This window comes from Furipterus horrens, unplaced genomic scaffold, assembly GCF_987537825.1.
Source record: "Furipterus horrens unplaced genomic scaffold, mFurHor1.1.pri manual_scaffold_4, whole genome shotgun sequence".
NCBI classification, from domain to species: domain Eukaryota; kingdom Metazoa; phylum Chordata; class Mammalia; order Chiroptera; family Furipteridae; genus Furipterus; species Furipterus horrens.
Window position 1 is genome coordinate 21883771 of NW_028327174.1, and position 15499 is coordinate 21899269.

Genomic DNA, 15499 nt, shown 5'->3' on the forward strand with positions numbered 1-15499 from the left:
CACTGGCAGGAGCACTACCACCAGCCGCATTTTTCTCCCCGATGGTGGCGACCGGCCTGAGGTCCCATATTGTAGCTTTTGGTCTAAGCCCCTATAGTAGGAAAAGGAGAGGTTTCTAGTTGATGCGCCACAGTGTGGCAGGAGGAAGTAGGAGTCTGGGAAGCTGACCCAGCAGTAGCATACAAGCTGACTGGAGCAGAGATGAGGGACAGGGAGGGCCCCAGCGGCTGCTGTAGGTGTGCAGTGACAAGGTGGGGCTGGACTCTGGAGGTGGGAGTGAAAGCTATAGAATTTCACTTAATGAAGACAGATGTTAAAGGAAGAACAGGTAGGACTAAGTGACTGATTCATAAAAAAAAGAGGTGAATGTGAAATTTTAGAGTATGTGACTAAGAGAGTGTTGGTACCTATCGTTGGCAAAATGAAAAGGCAAGGAAGGCTGATGGCTTCCATTTTAGAACTGTTAGGTTTGTGGTAACAGCAAGAAAACCTGCTAGAAACTGCCAGAATGTGGTCCGAACTACAGAGCCACATGGAGCTCAAGGTCAGCTTTGGTATGGCACCTCAATGAACGCAGTGAGGGAGGCATGAGAGTGGACAGTAGCAGAGGCGGAAGTACCTCCCCAGGCCCCTCTGTGACATTTTAGCCTCCTTCCTTTTCCATTCCTGAGTATTGCTTTTTCCCACTTCAGATTCTCAATAGTCTCTTCAGAGAAATGGACCAAGGATCAGGGCAATTGTTAATTTTTAGCCTCAGCCTATTTTCCTCTTTTCTTCAGCTCTGTGAGTTTGTGCAGAAGGATGAATTGAAACCAGCAGTGACCCAGCTGCTTTGGGAGCAGGCAACTGAGAAGGTCCCCTGCTCCCCTCTAGAGCGCTGTTCCTCTGTCATGCTTCTTGGGATGATGGCACGGTGAGGCCCAAACCCAGATGGGCAGTCAGATGAGAGAAGAAAGGAAGGTTCTGAGAAGGTTCCCTGTCCTTTGGTAATAGCAGTTAGATTCAGCTGAGCCCTGTGTTTGAGCTGGCTGCTTAAACAGGAAATAAAATAGTGAAAGTACCAGCACCCTCTGCCTAGAGAAATAGTGGGCTGCAGCCCTGGCCAGTGTGGCTCAACTGGCTGGAGCACCCTCCCACAGGTCGAAAGGTTGCAAGTTTGGTTTCCAGTCAGGGCACGTGCCTAGGTTGCGGGTTTGGTCACAGTCAGGGCACATGTGAGAGGCAACCGATCAATGTTTCTTTCTCACATAGATGTTTCTGTCCCCCCACCACCCCCCAAAAAAACATGTCCTCGGGTAAGGATAAAAATAAATAACCATTTTGAAAAAAGAGTAGTGGAATTAAAAGAGAAAGAGGGATTCCAAGGGGCAGCCCCGTGTCAAAGCCTCTCTGTATGTTCCAAGGCTCTGGAAGACCTGTGTTGGGTGTCGGTACCTACCTACCTACCCCTCCCCCCTTGGCATTGTCCCCCACACAGAGTCCCGCTCATGACTAGGTTTAACTCTAGGATTCCTTCCCGTAGAGGAAAACCAGAAATTGTGGGAAGCAACTTAGACACACTGGTGAGCATCGGGCTGGACGAAAAGTCTCCACAGGACTACAGGCTGGCCCAACAGGTGTGCCATGCCATTGCCAACATCTCTGACAGGAGAAAGGTATGTGGGGTGGTTACACGGACACTAAGGAGAGCGGGGTCCTTTTATCCACTCTCCACACACCCTCATGCTCTCTTCCTGTCCTTAACAGCCTTCTCTGGGCAAGCGTCACCCTCCCTTCCGGCTGCCTCAGGAACATAGGTTATTTGAGCAGCTACAGGAGATGGTCACCAAAGGTGAGCTGTCATGAAGGGCCTTGGGCAGAACTGAGTCCTTCGTCTGCGGTGGGCAACTTCCCTCTTCTCCTATGCAGGCTTTGGCCACCCAGACCCACTTTGGATCCCCTTCAAAGAGGCGGCCGTGACCCTCATTTACCAACTGGCAGAGGGCCCCGAGGTGATCTGTGCCCGCATATTGCAGGGATGCGCGAGGCAGGCCCTGGAGAAGATAGCAGAGAAGAGCACCCCCCAGGAGGACCCTAGTACGTGGGCGAGAGGGCTGGTGGGCCCGGTTGGCAGCAGCCTGGCCAGAAGCTGCTGCCACCACCACTTCCTGCAACAACCCTGACCCCACACTGTCACATTTTTGTCACTGAAGTTGGGCCAGTCCCCACCGCCATTCCCCCAGCCCCATTCTGGCTTCTTGGCTAGTTTGTATAATACCTGAGCAAGGAGAAGATCAGTGAAAGCAGGATGCAGAGTCCTGTGAGACTTGATTACGTCTTTTTCTCCCTGCCCTTCCTGTCCCCTCCAGAGGAGACCCCTGTGCTCTGCACCTTCCTGTTGATGAACCTGCTGTCTCTGGCTGGGGACGTGGCTCTGCAGCAGCTGGTACATTTGGAGCAGGCAGTGAGTGGAGAGCTTGGTCGGCGCCGCGTTCTTCGGGAAGAACAGGAGAATAAAACTAAGGAGCCAAAGGAGAAGGTGAATGGAGTCCCAAGCATTTTCCCTCCTCTCATTCACATTTTCTTCTAGGGATCTGTGCTTCTTCCCTGCTATTAAATGAAATGAAGACAACACTGCCTCCTTGCTGCTACTACTCTGGGAGAGATTAGTGAGAACAAAGACGGAACAGTCTGTCCATGATCACCCAAGAAGGAAAGTTTTACGTAAATACAGAGCGTTTAGTTAAAGACCTCAGCATAAAGCAGAGGCTCTACCTGAGGCGGTGTCTGTGAGAACACGCGCACACCCGTCAGCTTTCGGGCCTGGGCCTGCCGTTCTCGCGCTCGGGGCGGTGATGACTTGCAGACATGTAAGACACAGAGCCTAACAGCCGTGGATAAGGTCCGACCCTCTCTATACCTCGAACCACTGTCTGGCATGATCTATCCACCGTATACAGGAAATTAATTACCTCTGTGAGGATGAGTTAAGAGGTGTAGGAATATGCTTTGCAACTCAAACACAAATATATGTGACCTAGTTCTTTTCCTCTTTAATTTGGGAGTCCTTCCTCTCCACAGACACATTAGACTATTCTTTGAATGGTTTTGCAAAATTCGCCTTACTCCAGATCCATTCATGCAGAATGAAGGACAGGCTGGAATCAAAACTACTGTCTGCTCACCCATGATCTCTGGCTTCTTCCCCACCAGAACGCAGGCTCTGAGACCACCGTGGAGGAGGAGATGGGGCTGGTCGGGGCCACTGCTGATGACATGGAGGCAGAACTGATCCGCGGCATCTGTGAGGTGGAACTCTTAGGTGGTAAGAAGAAATTCCTGAGTGACCTTCTCCCCAAATGAGGTAACCCATCCCAAACTTAGAATTGTTCTTCCAACAGGTGAACAGATACTAGCTGCCTTTGTTCCACTGCTGCTTAAAGTCTGCAACAACCCTGGGCTCTACAGCAACCCAGAGCTCTGTGCCGCTGCGTCACTTACCCTCGGCAAGTTCTGCATGATCAGGTAGGCCCTGGGGTTGGTACCACCTTCTCAAGGAGGATGGAGATGTATGATTTCCCTGATGATCCTCTCCTTGCCCCTAGTGCCACTTTCTGTGACTCCCAGCTTCGTCTTCTGTTCACCATGCTAGAAAAGTCCTCACTCCCCATTCTCCGGTCTAACATCATGATTGTTGTTGGGGATCTGGCCATCCGCTTCCCCAACCTGGTGGATCCCTGGACACCTCATCTCTATGCTCGGTAAGAGATCCTTCACAATGCTTTAGCGGTCCCTGCCAGCTCGGGGAGGGTCTCATTAAGTCAGTATGAGAATCACTGAAGCTATATTTTCCTAGCCTTTAGGATTACCCTTCAACATCTACTTAATACTTGATCTGTACACACCCTGGCCTAGATATGACCCCCAAGGGATTGCCAAATCTTGGCCTCTTCCCTCAACCCCAGCTTTCAACTACAGACAGCTTTCTAGCTGCGTCTGTAATGGCACATTAAGAAGGGGCACTAGTTCCTGCCGAGGGCCTTTCCTGCTAGTGTCAGGGTGTAGCCCATGGTCTTGGCCCCGTTGACCTGAGGTTTTATTCCTAGGCTTCGGGACCCAGCTCAGCAAGTGCGGAAAACAGCAGGGCTGGTGATGACTCACCTGATCCTAAAGGACATGGTGAAGGTGAAAGGACAGGTTAGCGAGATGGCTGCGCTGCTCATTGACCCTGTGCCTCCAGTTGCTGCCCTGGCCAAGAACTTCTTCAACGAGCTTTCCCACAAGGTGAGAGGCGGAGGGCAGCTGAGGGTTTACTGCCAGGAGAAAATGTGGGTCACTGCGTGTCTTAACATGACTCTCTCTTGTAGGGCAACGCAATCTATAACCTCCTTCCAGACATCATCAGCCGCCTCTCAGACCCTGAGGGCGGGGTGGAGGAAGAGCCTTTTCACACCATCATGAAGTATGGTTCCCTGGGCCTTGGGGCATATTTTTCACCTAGCACAGGCTTAGCAGTCAAGCCTGTACAGTCACGCGCCGCCTGACAGGAATGCGTTCTGAGAAACGTGTTGCTAGACAATGTCATCATCGAGCGAGCATCACAGAGTGCACTTAGAGAAACCGTGGTGCTGTAGCCTACTGCACTCCCAGGCTGTAGGGGACAGCCCACTGCTCCCAGGCCACGGGCCTGTACAGCATGGCCCTGTGCAAAACCACACAAGGGGAAATCAGGCACATGAGAAAATGACGCAATCAAGACACATAGCACGCACGAGGTGTGAGGCTGCTGCCCGGGTAACACAGCATACTGTTTCACAGCAAACTTTTCTTTATAATAAACAGAAAGGGTGCACTTTAAAATAAAAAGTATAATACACTAAATACATAAGCCAGTAAGTTTATGATCATTACCAAGTAATTGCACTGTACATAACTACATGTGCTGCACTGTGTGGGTTGGCTTACACCGACAGCGCCACGAACACGTGAGCAATGTGTTGTGCCTCAACGTTACAACAGCTATGACTTCCGCAGGCGGCAGGGATTGTTCAGCTCCATTATAATCGCCTGGGACCCCCGCCATACACGCAGTCCACCGAAATGTCACAACTGTATTGAAATTCTAGCTCTGCTACTTTTTAGCTGTATGGCCTTTAGCAATAATTGAACCTCTCTGCCTTTTTCTCCTGTACAAAATGAGGCCAATAATGTGTGCCCCTTAGTACTTGAGAGGATTCAATAAGCTCAATCAAGTTCCTGACATGGTGGTAGGCACTTAGTAGTATTCACTAGGTGGCAGCTGTTTTTGTTACAAATTTCCATTCACAGTGGAAGTTCCTCAGGAGAGTGGGGTGGACCCTCCTCTGGGGTATGGGAGACACAGAGGAATAGTGGGGCAGGCGTGGGCCATGGCAGAGAAGATGCTTCTACTAAGTCAAGAGATTGACAGAAGGCTAGTATTAGGGGAGGGCCAGGGGCTGGTGGAAGTGGGTTTGGAGCTGCAGGAGGCCGTGGCCCATCAGCATCCCGCCTCCCTGCAGGCAGCTGCTCGCCTACATCACCAAGGACAAGCAGACTGAGAGCCTGGTGGAGAAGCTGTGTCAGCGGTTCCGCACAGCCCGGTATGCTGCCTTCCTTGAGGGTTCTTGGAGCTGAGAGGTGCCCTGCAGGGCAAGGAGCTCCCTGGGGCTGGGGGAGACTGCAGGAGAAGGGGCCTTTACTCTGTCTCTCACTGCCTCCTCACAAAGCCTTTCCCTCCTGCAGAACAGAGCGGCAGTACCGGGACCTGGCCTACTGTGTGTCACAGCTGCCCCTCACAGAGCGAGGCCTCCGTAAGATGCTGGACCATTTTGAATGCTTTGGAGATAAACTGTCAGATGAGTCTGTCTTCGCTGCTTTTTTGTCAGTTGTGGGCAAGCTGCGGCGGGGAGCCAAACCCGAGGGCAAGGTGAGTGGCTCCTGCTGGGCTCCACGCTCTTTCACGCAGCCCGCGGTGCTCTGAGGCTTTGCACCCACATTCCCACCTTACTTATCCCCAGCCCAACACCAACCACATAACCAGAGTGACCTAAGATCAGACCTTTCTGCCTCCCATTCCTGTTTGATTCTTTTTCTTTTTAAAAATACTTTATTTTTTAGAGAAGCTTTTTTTCCCTTAATATTTTATTTATTTTTAGAGAGGGGAAGGGAGGGAGAAGGAGAGGGAGAGAAGAGAAACATCAATGTGTGGTTGCCTCACGCGCCCCCAACTGGGGACTTGGCCTGCAACCCAAGCATGTGCCCTGACTGGGAATCGAACCGGAGACACTTTGGTTCACAGGCTGGCAATCAATCCACTGAGCCACAGCAGTCAGGGCTAGAGCAGTTTTAGGTTCAAAGCAAAACTGAGTGGAAAGTATAGAGTTAACCCATACACCTGCCTCCACACATGCACAGCCTCCCCCATTATCAACATCCTCACCGAGGTGACACATTTGTTACCATAACTGAACCTCCATGGACACATCACTGTCGACCAAAGTCCATAGTGTATTTCAGGGTTCACTCTTGCTGTTGTCCATTCTATAGTTTTGGATAAATGTAAAATGACCTGTGTCCAGCATCATACTATCACAGAGTAGTTTCACTGCCCTGAAAATCTTTGTGCTCCCCATTTACCCCTTTCTCCCCACTGACCCCTGGAAGCAGCCACTGATTTTTTACTGTTTCCATGGTTTTGCCTTTTCCGGAACTGTCAGAGTTACAATCATAACACACATACCCTTCTCAGATTGGCTTCTTGAACTTAGTAATACGCATTTAAGCTTTCGCCATGTCTTTTCAAGGCCTGTTTTCTTTTTAATCAGAAATAAGTATTTCCAAGCCTGGTCTCAATTTCTTTTTCCCTCCAGGCTACAATAGATGAATTTGAGCAGAAGCTTCGGGCCTGTCACACAAGAGGGTTGGACGCAGTAGAAGAACTTGAGCTTGGCCAAGGGAATAGCCAGAAAACACCATCAGCCAAGAAACAGTCCTCTGGTACGTGAGACCTGCAGACCAGCCCTCTTCTCAGAGACAGGTTCCTTTTTTTCTTTTGGACTCACACCCTCCGCCTTTTCCAGTCTCTAGGCACCAGCATCTTGCTTCTGCAGCCTCAGACAATGACTTTGTCACACCTGAGCCCCGCCGCACTGCCCGTCGGCATCCAAACACCCAGCAGCTGGTTAGGAAAAAGAAACCCAAAATTGTCTTCTCGAGCGATGAGTCCAGTGAGGAAGGTATGACTGGCCCAGAAGGGATGCAGCCTGGGGGGTGGGGGACTGATTCTGATGGGGTCCTGATGTGCAGATTCCTTCCACCCACTCCTCCCACCCCAGGCCATCTTCCTCCCTGTACAGTTTGGGCTTTATTTCTACAGTGTGATCTGGGCCCGTCCCATTTGTTCTCTGAGCTCTATTGTTCACCATCTCTGTGACTCAGCTTTTTCTCATTCCTCCAATTCTTGGAATAGAGCTTTCAGCGGAGATGACAGAGGATGAGACACCGAAGAAAATCACTCCCATCCGCCGAGCATCTACTCGCAGGCACAGGTCCTAGGAGTTAGGCTTGCCTGCTCCCATCCCTGCTGTGTAGGGTATCTGAGGTGACCTTGAATTCCACTTCCCTTGTAAAATACTTGTTTGCCTGTCTCCTTGGATTTTTAATACATAAATCATCTTTATAATGTAAGCTATTTCTTCTAAACCAACCTAACTGAACTGAATTGAGCTGCTTTTACTAGAATGTTTGCCAGTCTCCCTTGTCATTTTTTAATTTTCATTGTTGGCACTATTGCAATGTCCCCATTTTCTCCTTGTTTTCTATCGAATAAATGTTTTTATATACTTTTGGACATTTTGCCTCCGCTTCTTTGTTTCATCTTTCACATTAGCCCAGATGCAGGTGGCAAATAGTGTTATTGATCCAGAAAGAGGATGAGCCCAGGGGTACTGGGGCCCATCTCAAGGTCTGATAACTTCATGCTCCTCCGTGCCTCATCCTTCTCAACATCCCCACCCTGGACAAGTGACAAGATTGCTCTGCTGTGGAGAAGTATGCAGGTCTAGTCTCCAGAGCTGTGCTTCTTAACCTGAGGGCAATTTTGCCCTCTAGTGGGCATCTGGCAACCTGTGGAGACCTTTTTTGTTGTCACAGCGTAGAGGAAAGGGATGCTTCCAGCACCTAGTGGGCAGAGAACAGGCCTCACAACTTCTTTGCTCACAAATGTCAATACTATGAGCTTGAAAACCCCCTCTATAGACCAAAGGCTGGTTTCCTCTTTGTCCTAGCTCAACCCTACTTGTGCCTCTAGATAGGTGACTGGCTGATGGAAGGTCAGGTCATGCATGATCCCCTCCAGCTCTAGACAATGTCTCTGGAAACAGTGTCTGTCTACCAGGGTCTCTGCACCATGTTATGGGGGCTGCAGGAAGCTCAGCCCCTTGGGTGCAGGTGCTGCTAGCAGCCAGCCACCTGAAGCCTATCACCCCTTCCACCTCCCAAGTCTTCTCTGCTGAATCACCTGGAACAGGAGACAGTGAGCCTGCTGTCATGACAACAGTAGACTGTGTCATTTGGTGATGACATTTTGGGTTTTTTTGTTTTTGGAGGGTTTCTTTGTTGTTGTTTTGACAGAAGTCAGTAATGAAAACTGACAAGCATGAGGCATAGAGGAAGCCAGTACCTCGGACACACGCTTTGGGCAGTGCAGGAGCATGGAGGGACTCCTAAAGCCCTGGTAAGGGAAAGGGTTAATGGTGCTGACAGAGCCTGAGCAGGAATGGACCGGTAGCAGCTACATCTCCCCTCCACTTACCCAGCCCACTCTGCAGGGTGGGGGCCTCCCACCTCCTCTTAACATTAGGTGCCCTCTGGCCCTGCTCCTGCTCTTTGTGAAAAGTCGGCATCGATGAAGGAGGGCAGTCCCAGAAAGGGAAGGGACAGGGACTGGGACTGGAGTCGGGGTGCAGGACAGCGTGCTCTCAGCCTTTTAAGCAAAGGTTATCACCAGCTAAACTTAGCCACAGGCTTTCCAGCTAGAAAAGGGGGCTGGTGTCAGGTTATGCTGGGCCAGCAAAGAGGCCCCAGATCCCCGGCCCCCGCACCTGCTGATAGGCAATGTCCATTTCACCCCTCCCCCCTTTCTTCCAAGTGCTCAGAACCAGTCCTCCCTCCATCCTCAGCTCCCAACCTGGCACAGCCTGGGCTCCCTTCCTCTACCGCACTTGCGGGAAGGGGCTGAGGGTCTGTTCCCACCAGATGCCCAAGCCCTCCCAATCTTTTCCCTCTTCTGGACTCCTCACCCTGCCCCCAACATCTGCTGGGCACAGACGGTGCAAGCGAGGCCCTGACTCGCAGGCTGGTCAACACGACCCCGGATGGGGAGGGACTTCCGCCCTGGAGTCCGGCTCTCCGCCCTGGGCACGGGGGATGAAAGGGGCATTGTCTCCCGGCCGGGGTGGCGCAGCCCTCAAGTTTCCCAGGGACGGCTTGTGGGAGGCCCCGAGCAGTGATCCCATCCTCCCTCTGGGGCCCGGGCCAGGCCTGGGGGAGAGCCGCTGAGGCAGACAGGGCCCGGTTTGTCTGCCCCAATTAGGCCTCCCGGCTGCCTGAGCTGCAGGACAGCGTGACCGACCTTCAGCGCAGACACCAACGCCTTAACCTCCTTTCCTTCCAGGCCCCACTGTTCGGTGCCCAGCACAGGCCCCCGGCCCGGAGAGGCCTGGAGCCAGGGGATGGGGAGGGGAAACAGGGGGATGAGAAGGGCCCCGTAGGACGTGCACTGGCCCCTCCCGGGCCTTTTCCTCGGCTCTTCCTGTGTCATTACCGAAGAGCCTCGAGAAGTCCCTCAGCCTTCCTGCCGCAGCTTGTGAAAGAAAAGGGAATGGGGTGGCCGTGTGCAGCCGCCAGCCGCCCTGGGCGCCTGCTCCAATTCCCCACCCTGGCTGCTCCCAGTCCTCCCGTGTCACCCGTGCTGCCACATTAACTCTCCTAGCTCTTGCACGTCCCAAGTTCTCACAAAGGCCCGCGTCCTCGAGTCCACCCTGTGTGGCGTGCCTGCAGGCACGTCCCCGGCACCAGCCCTGATCCCTCTGCCCCCTCCCTCTCCGTCTCTAGCCCACACGCACCGGGCGTGCACATTCGAAGAACCGGGCGGGTCCAAAAGAAAAAAGGGGCCCTGCTACTCGAGATTTTACGGGCGCACGTAGCTCAGGCCTCCGCGCCCTTGAGCTGAGACTGGGCTAGCGGACAGGAGGTGTCCCGCCTCATACACGCCCCAGCCCCGCCCGGTTTCTATAAATTGCGACTGCATCCTCCCCTTAGGGTTCTCTGCTCCTCCAGTTCAACGGACTGCTGCGTTTTCCTGTGCAGTGCCAGGTAAAAGTAAAAAGAGGCAGACGCCACGAGGGGCTCGGGGAGAGCACAGAGGAGCCGGGGATGCGCGCGGCCGCGGGCGCAGGCCCGCTGGGTGAGCGCCGCAGTGCAACGGCGGAGGGGGACGTGCAGAGACGCAGGGAAGGGATGGTGGCGCGGGTACGGGGTGGGGGGGAGGGGGTGTTGAGCGCGGGGGAACGTGGGGAGAGGGGAGGAGAGGAGGAAAGGACCGCACTCGAGCCCGGCGCCCTGATGCTCACCATCCTTTCCCCACAGCCTGAACCCTGAGACACGATGGTGAAGGTCGGAGTGAACGGGTGAGTTAGGGGTCTGCATGTCTTGCCCCGACGGGGCTTCGGTATGCGTTGGGGGGACGTGGCGGGGATGGTCGTACCCTTCCCCCAAGGAGAACTCAAGGTCAGAGCTCTGACCTGGCGGAGGCTCCGGGCTTAGAGGGCGTCTTGTCCCCCACCCCCAGCTGTTGCGCCTCCTGTAACTCCGCCCCTGCGGGGACCAGTCACCCGGAGTTTTCTCCTCCACCCGCCCCAGATAGACAGGAGAGTACCTAATTCTGGCTTTGGACCCGTCCCCACAGCCCCCATCCGGGGCTTCTTTCTTTCCTTTCGCGCCCTGCGTGGTCACGTGCTGGGGAGGAGCCCCCTCCCCCAGCCTCCTTAGCCCCCACCTGGCTGCACAACGTGGGGGATGCAGGAGGCGCAGCTGCGCGCACACGCAGCCGCGAGGGCTCCTTTGCGGGAACCTAGCCGCCATGTTGCAACTGGGAAGGAAATGAATGAACCGCCGTTAGGAAACCTCTCTTAGTTAGCTCTCCAGTCTTCCTCCTTCCTTGACTATGACTAATCCTCCTCCTGCCTCGGTGGGGTGGAGTCGCCTTTATCCGGTAAACCTGGGGATGCAAGGCTTTACCGGTGCTGCTCTCCAAAGAGCTGGACCTCAGAACTCGGATCACGTTCACTCTAGACCATCCTGAACCTGCCATCCAGATTCCCCCTCGGAGAGGATGTTTTTCCTAGCTGATTCTCTGATGAATGAAAAACATGGCTTAAGAGGGGGGAGGTTCTTTTTACTCTTTTTCTGGGGTGGTGTGGTAGCTGTGGCTTAGTGCCATGCTGGGAGAGCTGAGTCATGGTACTTAGAAATTTTCCACCGTAAAATGGTTCCTGGAGCAGCAGCCCCTCTCCACACCAGCTCTCCCCGAAACTCCTTCGATCCAGGCCCTGGAGACCAGATTGTAAAGGTCACTGGAAGGATTAGGTGTCTGGGGAGCCTTGGGATCCCTGCCCTTCTCCCCATTCCATCCTCCAGAAACCAGATCCTGAGTCTACCCTAATCTAGGGTTAAATATAGCACCTGACCTTTCTGCAGCTGGGGGCCTGGCTTCTGCACTCCCACCTCCTTCCCCATACACACACGTGTTGCCCCTATGCCTGATTTCTGAAAGAACTAGGAAGGGCAGGTAGCTTAGTAATTAGAACCTCTGGAATTAGGGGGTTGAAAACAGCTCATTTCCCACAGTGCCTTCCCTTTTGTAGGAGGGACTTGGAGAAGGGGGTGGACTTTCCACATCCAGTTAACTTCTGACCTTTACTCTTGCCCTTTGAGCTTGATGCTGAGTACAAGCCTTTGCTCCATAGGGGGTGTGGCCTGAAGCTAGGCAAAATTGGCGCCAGCATTCCCAGGGCATAGAGTGGGGGTGATGAATGCCACATGCCAGTCATGTGTCTAGACTATGGGTGGCAGTAGCAGTGTCCTGCACTGTCACTTGAAAGATTTCAGAGGACTAGGGAGTCCGGCAAGTCTTGCAGCCTAATTACCTCTCAGATAGGATATGAGCCTTCACTTTGTGGCCATGCTGTGAATCCAGGGTGGCCTGGCAGGATTGCTGGAGGGGAAGATAAAGTATGCCTTTTGGGACTTCTTGGTACCAGGGATGTGCTCTCCCCCCTCTGAAAAGAGGGTGAGTGGGCCACAGGCTACTTACACACCCAGGTGAATTCTCAACTCCCTCCTTCTCGTGCCTTCTCTTCTGTCCCTCAGATTTGGCCGTATTGGGCGCCTGGTCACCAGGGCTGCTTTTTACTCTGGCAAAGTGGATATTGTCGCCATCAATGACCCCTTCATTGACCTCAACTACATGGTGAGTGTTTGTTGCCTTTATGGCGGGTGTGGGAAGCAGAGATTGGCTAATAATGCAGTCCCTTGATGCCCTCACTTGTCCCTCCAGGTCTACATGTTCCAGTATGATTCTACTCATGGCAAGTTCAAAGGCACAGTCAAGGCTGAGAATGGGAAGCTTGTTGTCAATGGAAAGTCCATCACCATCTTCCAGGAGTAAGTGTGCAAGAAGAGGAAGAAACTTACTTTGGGGAAGGTGCTAGGATGGGATGACCACCTTGGGTTCATGGGACTCATGTCCTTGAACTTTGTCCTGTCTTCCCTTGCAGGCGAGATCCCACCAACATCAAATGGGGTGATGCTGGTGCTGAATATGTTGTGGAGTCCACTGGGGTCTTCACTACCATGGAGAAGGCTGGGGTGAGTGGCAGGGAGGCTACCAATGAAGGGAGTCTGCCCTGGGATTTGGCAGAGCAAGAAGACTGGGCTGCGCTGCCTTAGACCAGGAGAGGTAGAGCCTGGGGTCCCTTAACGCCTCCTTTGCTGTAGGCTCACTTGAAGGGTGGAGCCAAGAGGGTCATCATCTCTGCCCCTTCTGCTGATGCCCCCATGTTTGTGATGGGTGTGAACCAAGACAAGTATGACAACTCCATGAAGATTGTCAGGTGAGAATGGCAGAAGGGAGTAGAGACATGGTTGGATGGTGCCACGGTTAGAAGAGACATGATCGCCCCTGACTTGCCTCTCCCTTTTCAGCAATGCCTCCTGCACCACCAACTGCTTGGCCCCCCTGGCCAAGGTCATCCATGACAACTTTGGTATCGTGGAGGGGCTCATGGTAAGAGTGATGGGGAAAGTAACCAGAGCACATTCATTTCTCATGCCTCCTTATGACAGCCCTGGGCAGTGGAGGGGGTGGCTGTGGAGATTGTGGGTTCCTAAGGATTGGCTCAGGTCAATGTATTCCCTTTGTTTCTCCCAGAGGTGAGGAGGGAGGTTGAAGGGTAGGTGATAAGCACTATGCAGGGCCTTCACTCCACCCTCCGTGTCTCCAGACCACAGTCCATGCCATCACTGCCACCCAGAAGACCGTGGATGGCCCCTCTGGGAAGCTGTGGCGTGATGGCCGAGGGGCTGCCCAGAACATCATCCCTGCTTCTACTGGCGCTGCCAAGGCTGTGGGCAAGGTCATCCCTGAGCTGAATGGGTAAGGCTTTTTGTTGCATTTCCAGACATGGGGACCAGGGAAACCAGGAGCTGGTACTGACCCCACTTCTCTGTCTACAGGAAGCTCACTGGTATGGCTTTCCGTGTCCCCACCCCTAATGTGTCAGTTGTGGATCTGACCTGTCGCCTGGAGAAAGCTGTAAGTATGGATTGGAACAGTTTTCGTGGGCTAGAGGCTTGTGTCTGGTAGAATGGTGGCAATATTAGAACTTGAATAACCATGTCTTTTACCTTGTTAGGCCAAATACGATGACATCAAGAAGGTAGTGAAGCAGGCATCAGAGGGCCCCCTCAAGGGTATCCTGGGCTATACTGAGGACCAGGTACTGATACGACAGGGAGCTTGGTGTCCACACAGCCCTACTGAGCAAGACTGGCCTACTGAGCAAGACTGGATTCCCATACTTGCCCTTCTTTTCTCAGGTTGTCTCCTGCGACTTTAACAGTGACACCCACTCCTCCACCTTTGATGCTGGGGCTGGCATTGCCCTCAATGACCACTTTGTCAAGCTCATTTCCTGGTATGTGTCTGCAGGGGGGACAATGTTTAAAAAACTGATTATGGGTCTGGTGCTGCCTGGTGGCTGACTCAGAAATATAACTAACTACTCATCCCCTTCCAGGTATGACAATGAATTTGGCTACAGCAACAGGGTGGTGGACCTTATGGTCCACATGGCCACCAAGGAGTAAGAGCCCCCAGGACCACCAGCCCCAGCGACAGGAAGAGAGGCCCTCAGCTGCTGGGGAATCCTTGCCCCAAACTGATCCCCCAACATACTGAGAATCTTCTGACCTCTAGTTGCCATCCTAGACCCCCTAAAGAGGGGAGGGGCTTAAGGAGCCCTACCTTGTCATGCACCATCAATAAAGTTCACTGTACCCAGCCAACTGTTTCCTTTATCTTACTTTGGGGTCTAGGGTGAAGGGGAAGGAAGTTGGGCTGGTATTTAAGTGAAACAGTTCCCCGACCAGGCATAACCAGAAGCATCCCTTACAAAGTATGTCCCCATATGACTGGGTTGCAGGTCCAGGTCAGGAGGCAGTTGATCACTATTCCCTCCCTCTTACCCTCTCTAAAAATAAAATCTTAAAAGTTGAACACCACTCGTATGAAGAACATCTGTTCACACTTTGGCTATTTTCCCCCAAGGCTTCCAGGTGCTATGTGTCCAGCATGGGCATTTAAGAGGACCGGGCCTTTTTCTCACCACGATCCAGCCCAAGTAACACATTGCGTACAGGTGGCAAGAATTCTCATCATTTCTAAAAAGCATTTAAATACCCCGGTACGCAACGCGTTAAGTGGGCTGTACACGGACCTCGCACCTCACCCAGTGCACAGTAAGCACCATTTAATCTGGAAAGTGAGGGGGTGAGGCACACGGGCTCAGTGGCACAGGCTTGGCACCCACCACCTGGGTTGAGACCCTGGTTCTGCCACTCAAGGCTTCCATAGTGCAAGTTCTAACTTCCTGCACCTTGCTTCGCACCTGATTGTGAAATAGAGCACACTTCACAGGACTGTGTAGCTACCACCAAAAGTGCTTCAAACAGTGACACAAAGAATTCAATAAATACTCGCCAGTTTCATTCTTAAAAGATTCCATTCACATGTTGGCTCAGCACAGCCACCCCAGGCAGTCATGCTGAGGTTTCGGTCACGCTTTCCCGATTTCTCCAAGGTTGGCCAGTTCAGACATCTTAGCCTGTTGGTCTCAGTGTGTGACAAACACGGAAGAGGCATATCTTCAGATGATACTTG

At 52.8% G+C, this 15499-nt stretch overlaps 2 protein-coding genes across 3 annotated transcripts in view; both read left to right on the forward strand.

Annotated features, from left to right (window-relative positions):
- Window positions 1-7849, forward strand: part of NCAPD2 (non-SMC condensin I complex subunit D2) — a 28415-nt gene extending 20566 nt beyond the window's left edge. For both annotated transcript variants that reach the window (XM_090272711.1, XM_090272712.1), the window contains exons 18-32: window positions 780-913; window positions 1523-1655; window positions 1747-1831; window positions 1909-2076; window positions 2349-2518; window positions 3193-3304; window positions 3381-3504; window positions 3585-3740; window positions 4086-4263; window positions 4347-4441; window positions 5520-5600; window positions 5743-5926; window positions 6870-6996; window positions 7080-7235; window positions 7469-7849. In XM_090272711.1, coding sequence (XP_090128837.1) covers window positions 780-913; window positions 1523-1655; window positions 1747-1831; window positions 1909-2076; window positions 2349-2518; window positions 3193-3304; window positions 3381-3504; window positions 3585-3740; window positions 4086-4263; window positions 4347-4441; window positions 5520-5600; window positions 5743-5926; window positions 6870-6996; window positions 7080-7235; window positions 7469-7554 — 1989 coding nt within the window. In that variant the 3' untranslated portion in view covers window positions 7555-7849. The remainder of the gene's footprint in view (window positions 1-779; window positions 914-1522; window positions 1656-1746; window positions 1832-1908; window positions 2077-2348; window positions 2519-3192; window positions 3305-3380; window positions 3505-3584; window positions 3741-4085; window positions 4264-4346; window positions 4442-5519; window positions 5601-5742; window positions 5927-6869; window positions 6997-7079; window positions 7236-7468) is intronic.
- A 2441-nt stretch (window positions 7850-10290) lies between these two features.
- On the forward strand, window positions 10291-14841 carry GAPDH (glyceraldehyde-3-phosphate dehydrogenase). The gene is made up of 12 exons (XM_090272713.1): window positions 10291-10374; window positions 10648-10688; window positions 12430-12529; window positions 12617-12723; window positions 12837-12927; window positions 13057-13172; window positions 13264-13345; window positions 13563-13714; window positions 13795-13873; window positions 13974-14057; window positions 14158-14255; window positions 14358-14841. The coding sequence occupies exons 2-12, from the start codon at window positions 10666-10668 to the stop codon at window positions 14425-14427; spliced, it is 1002 nt and encodes a 333-aa protein (XP_090128839.1). The 5' UTR covers window positions 10291-10374; window positions 10648-10665; the 3' UTR covers window positions 14428-14841.
- The last annotated feature ends 658 nt before the right edge of the window (window positions 14842-15499 follow it).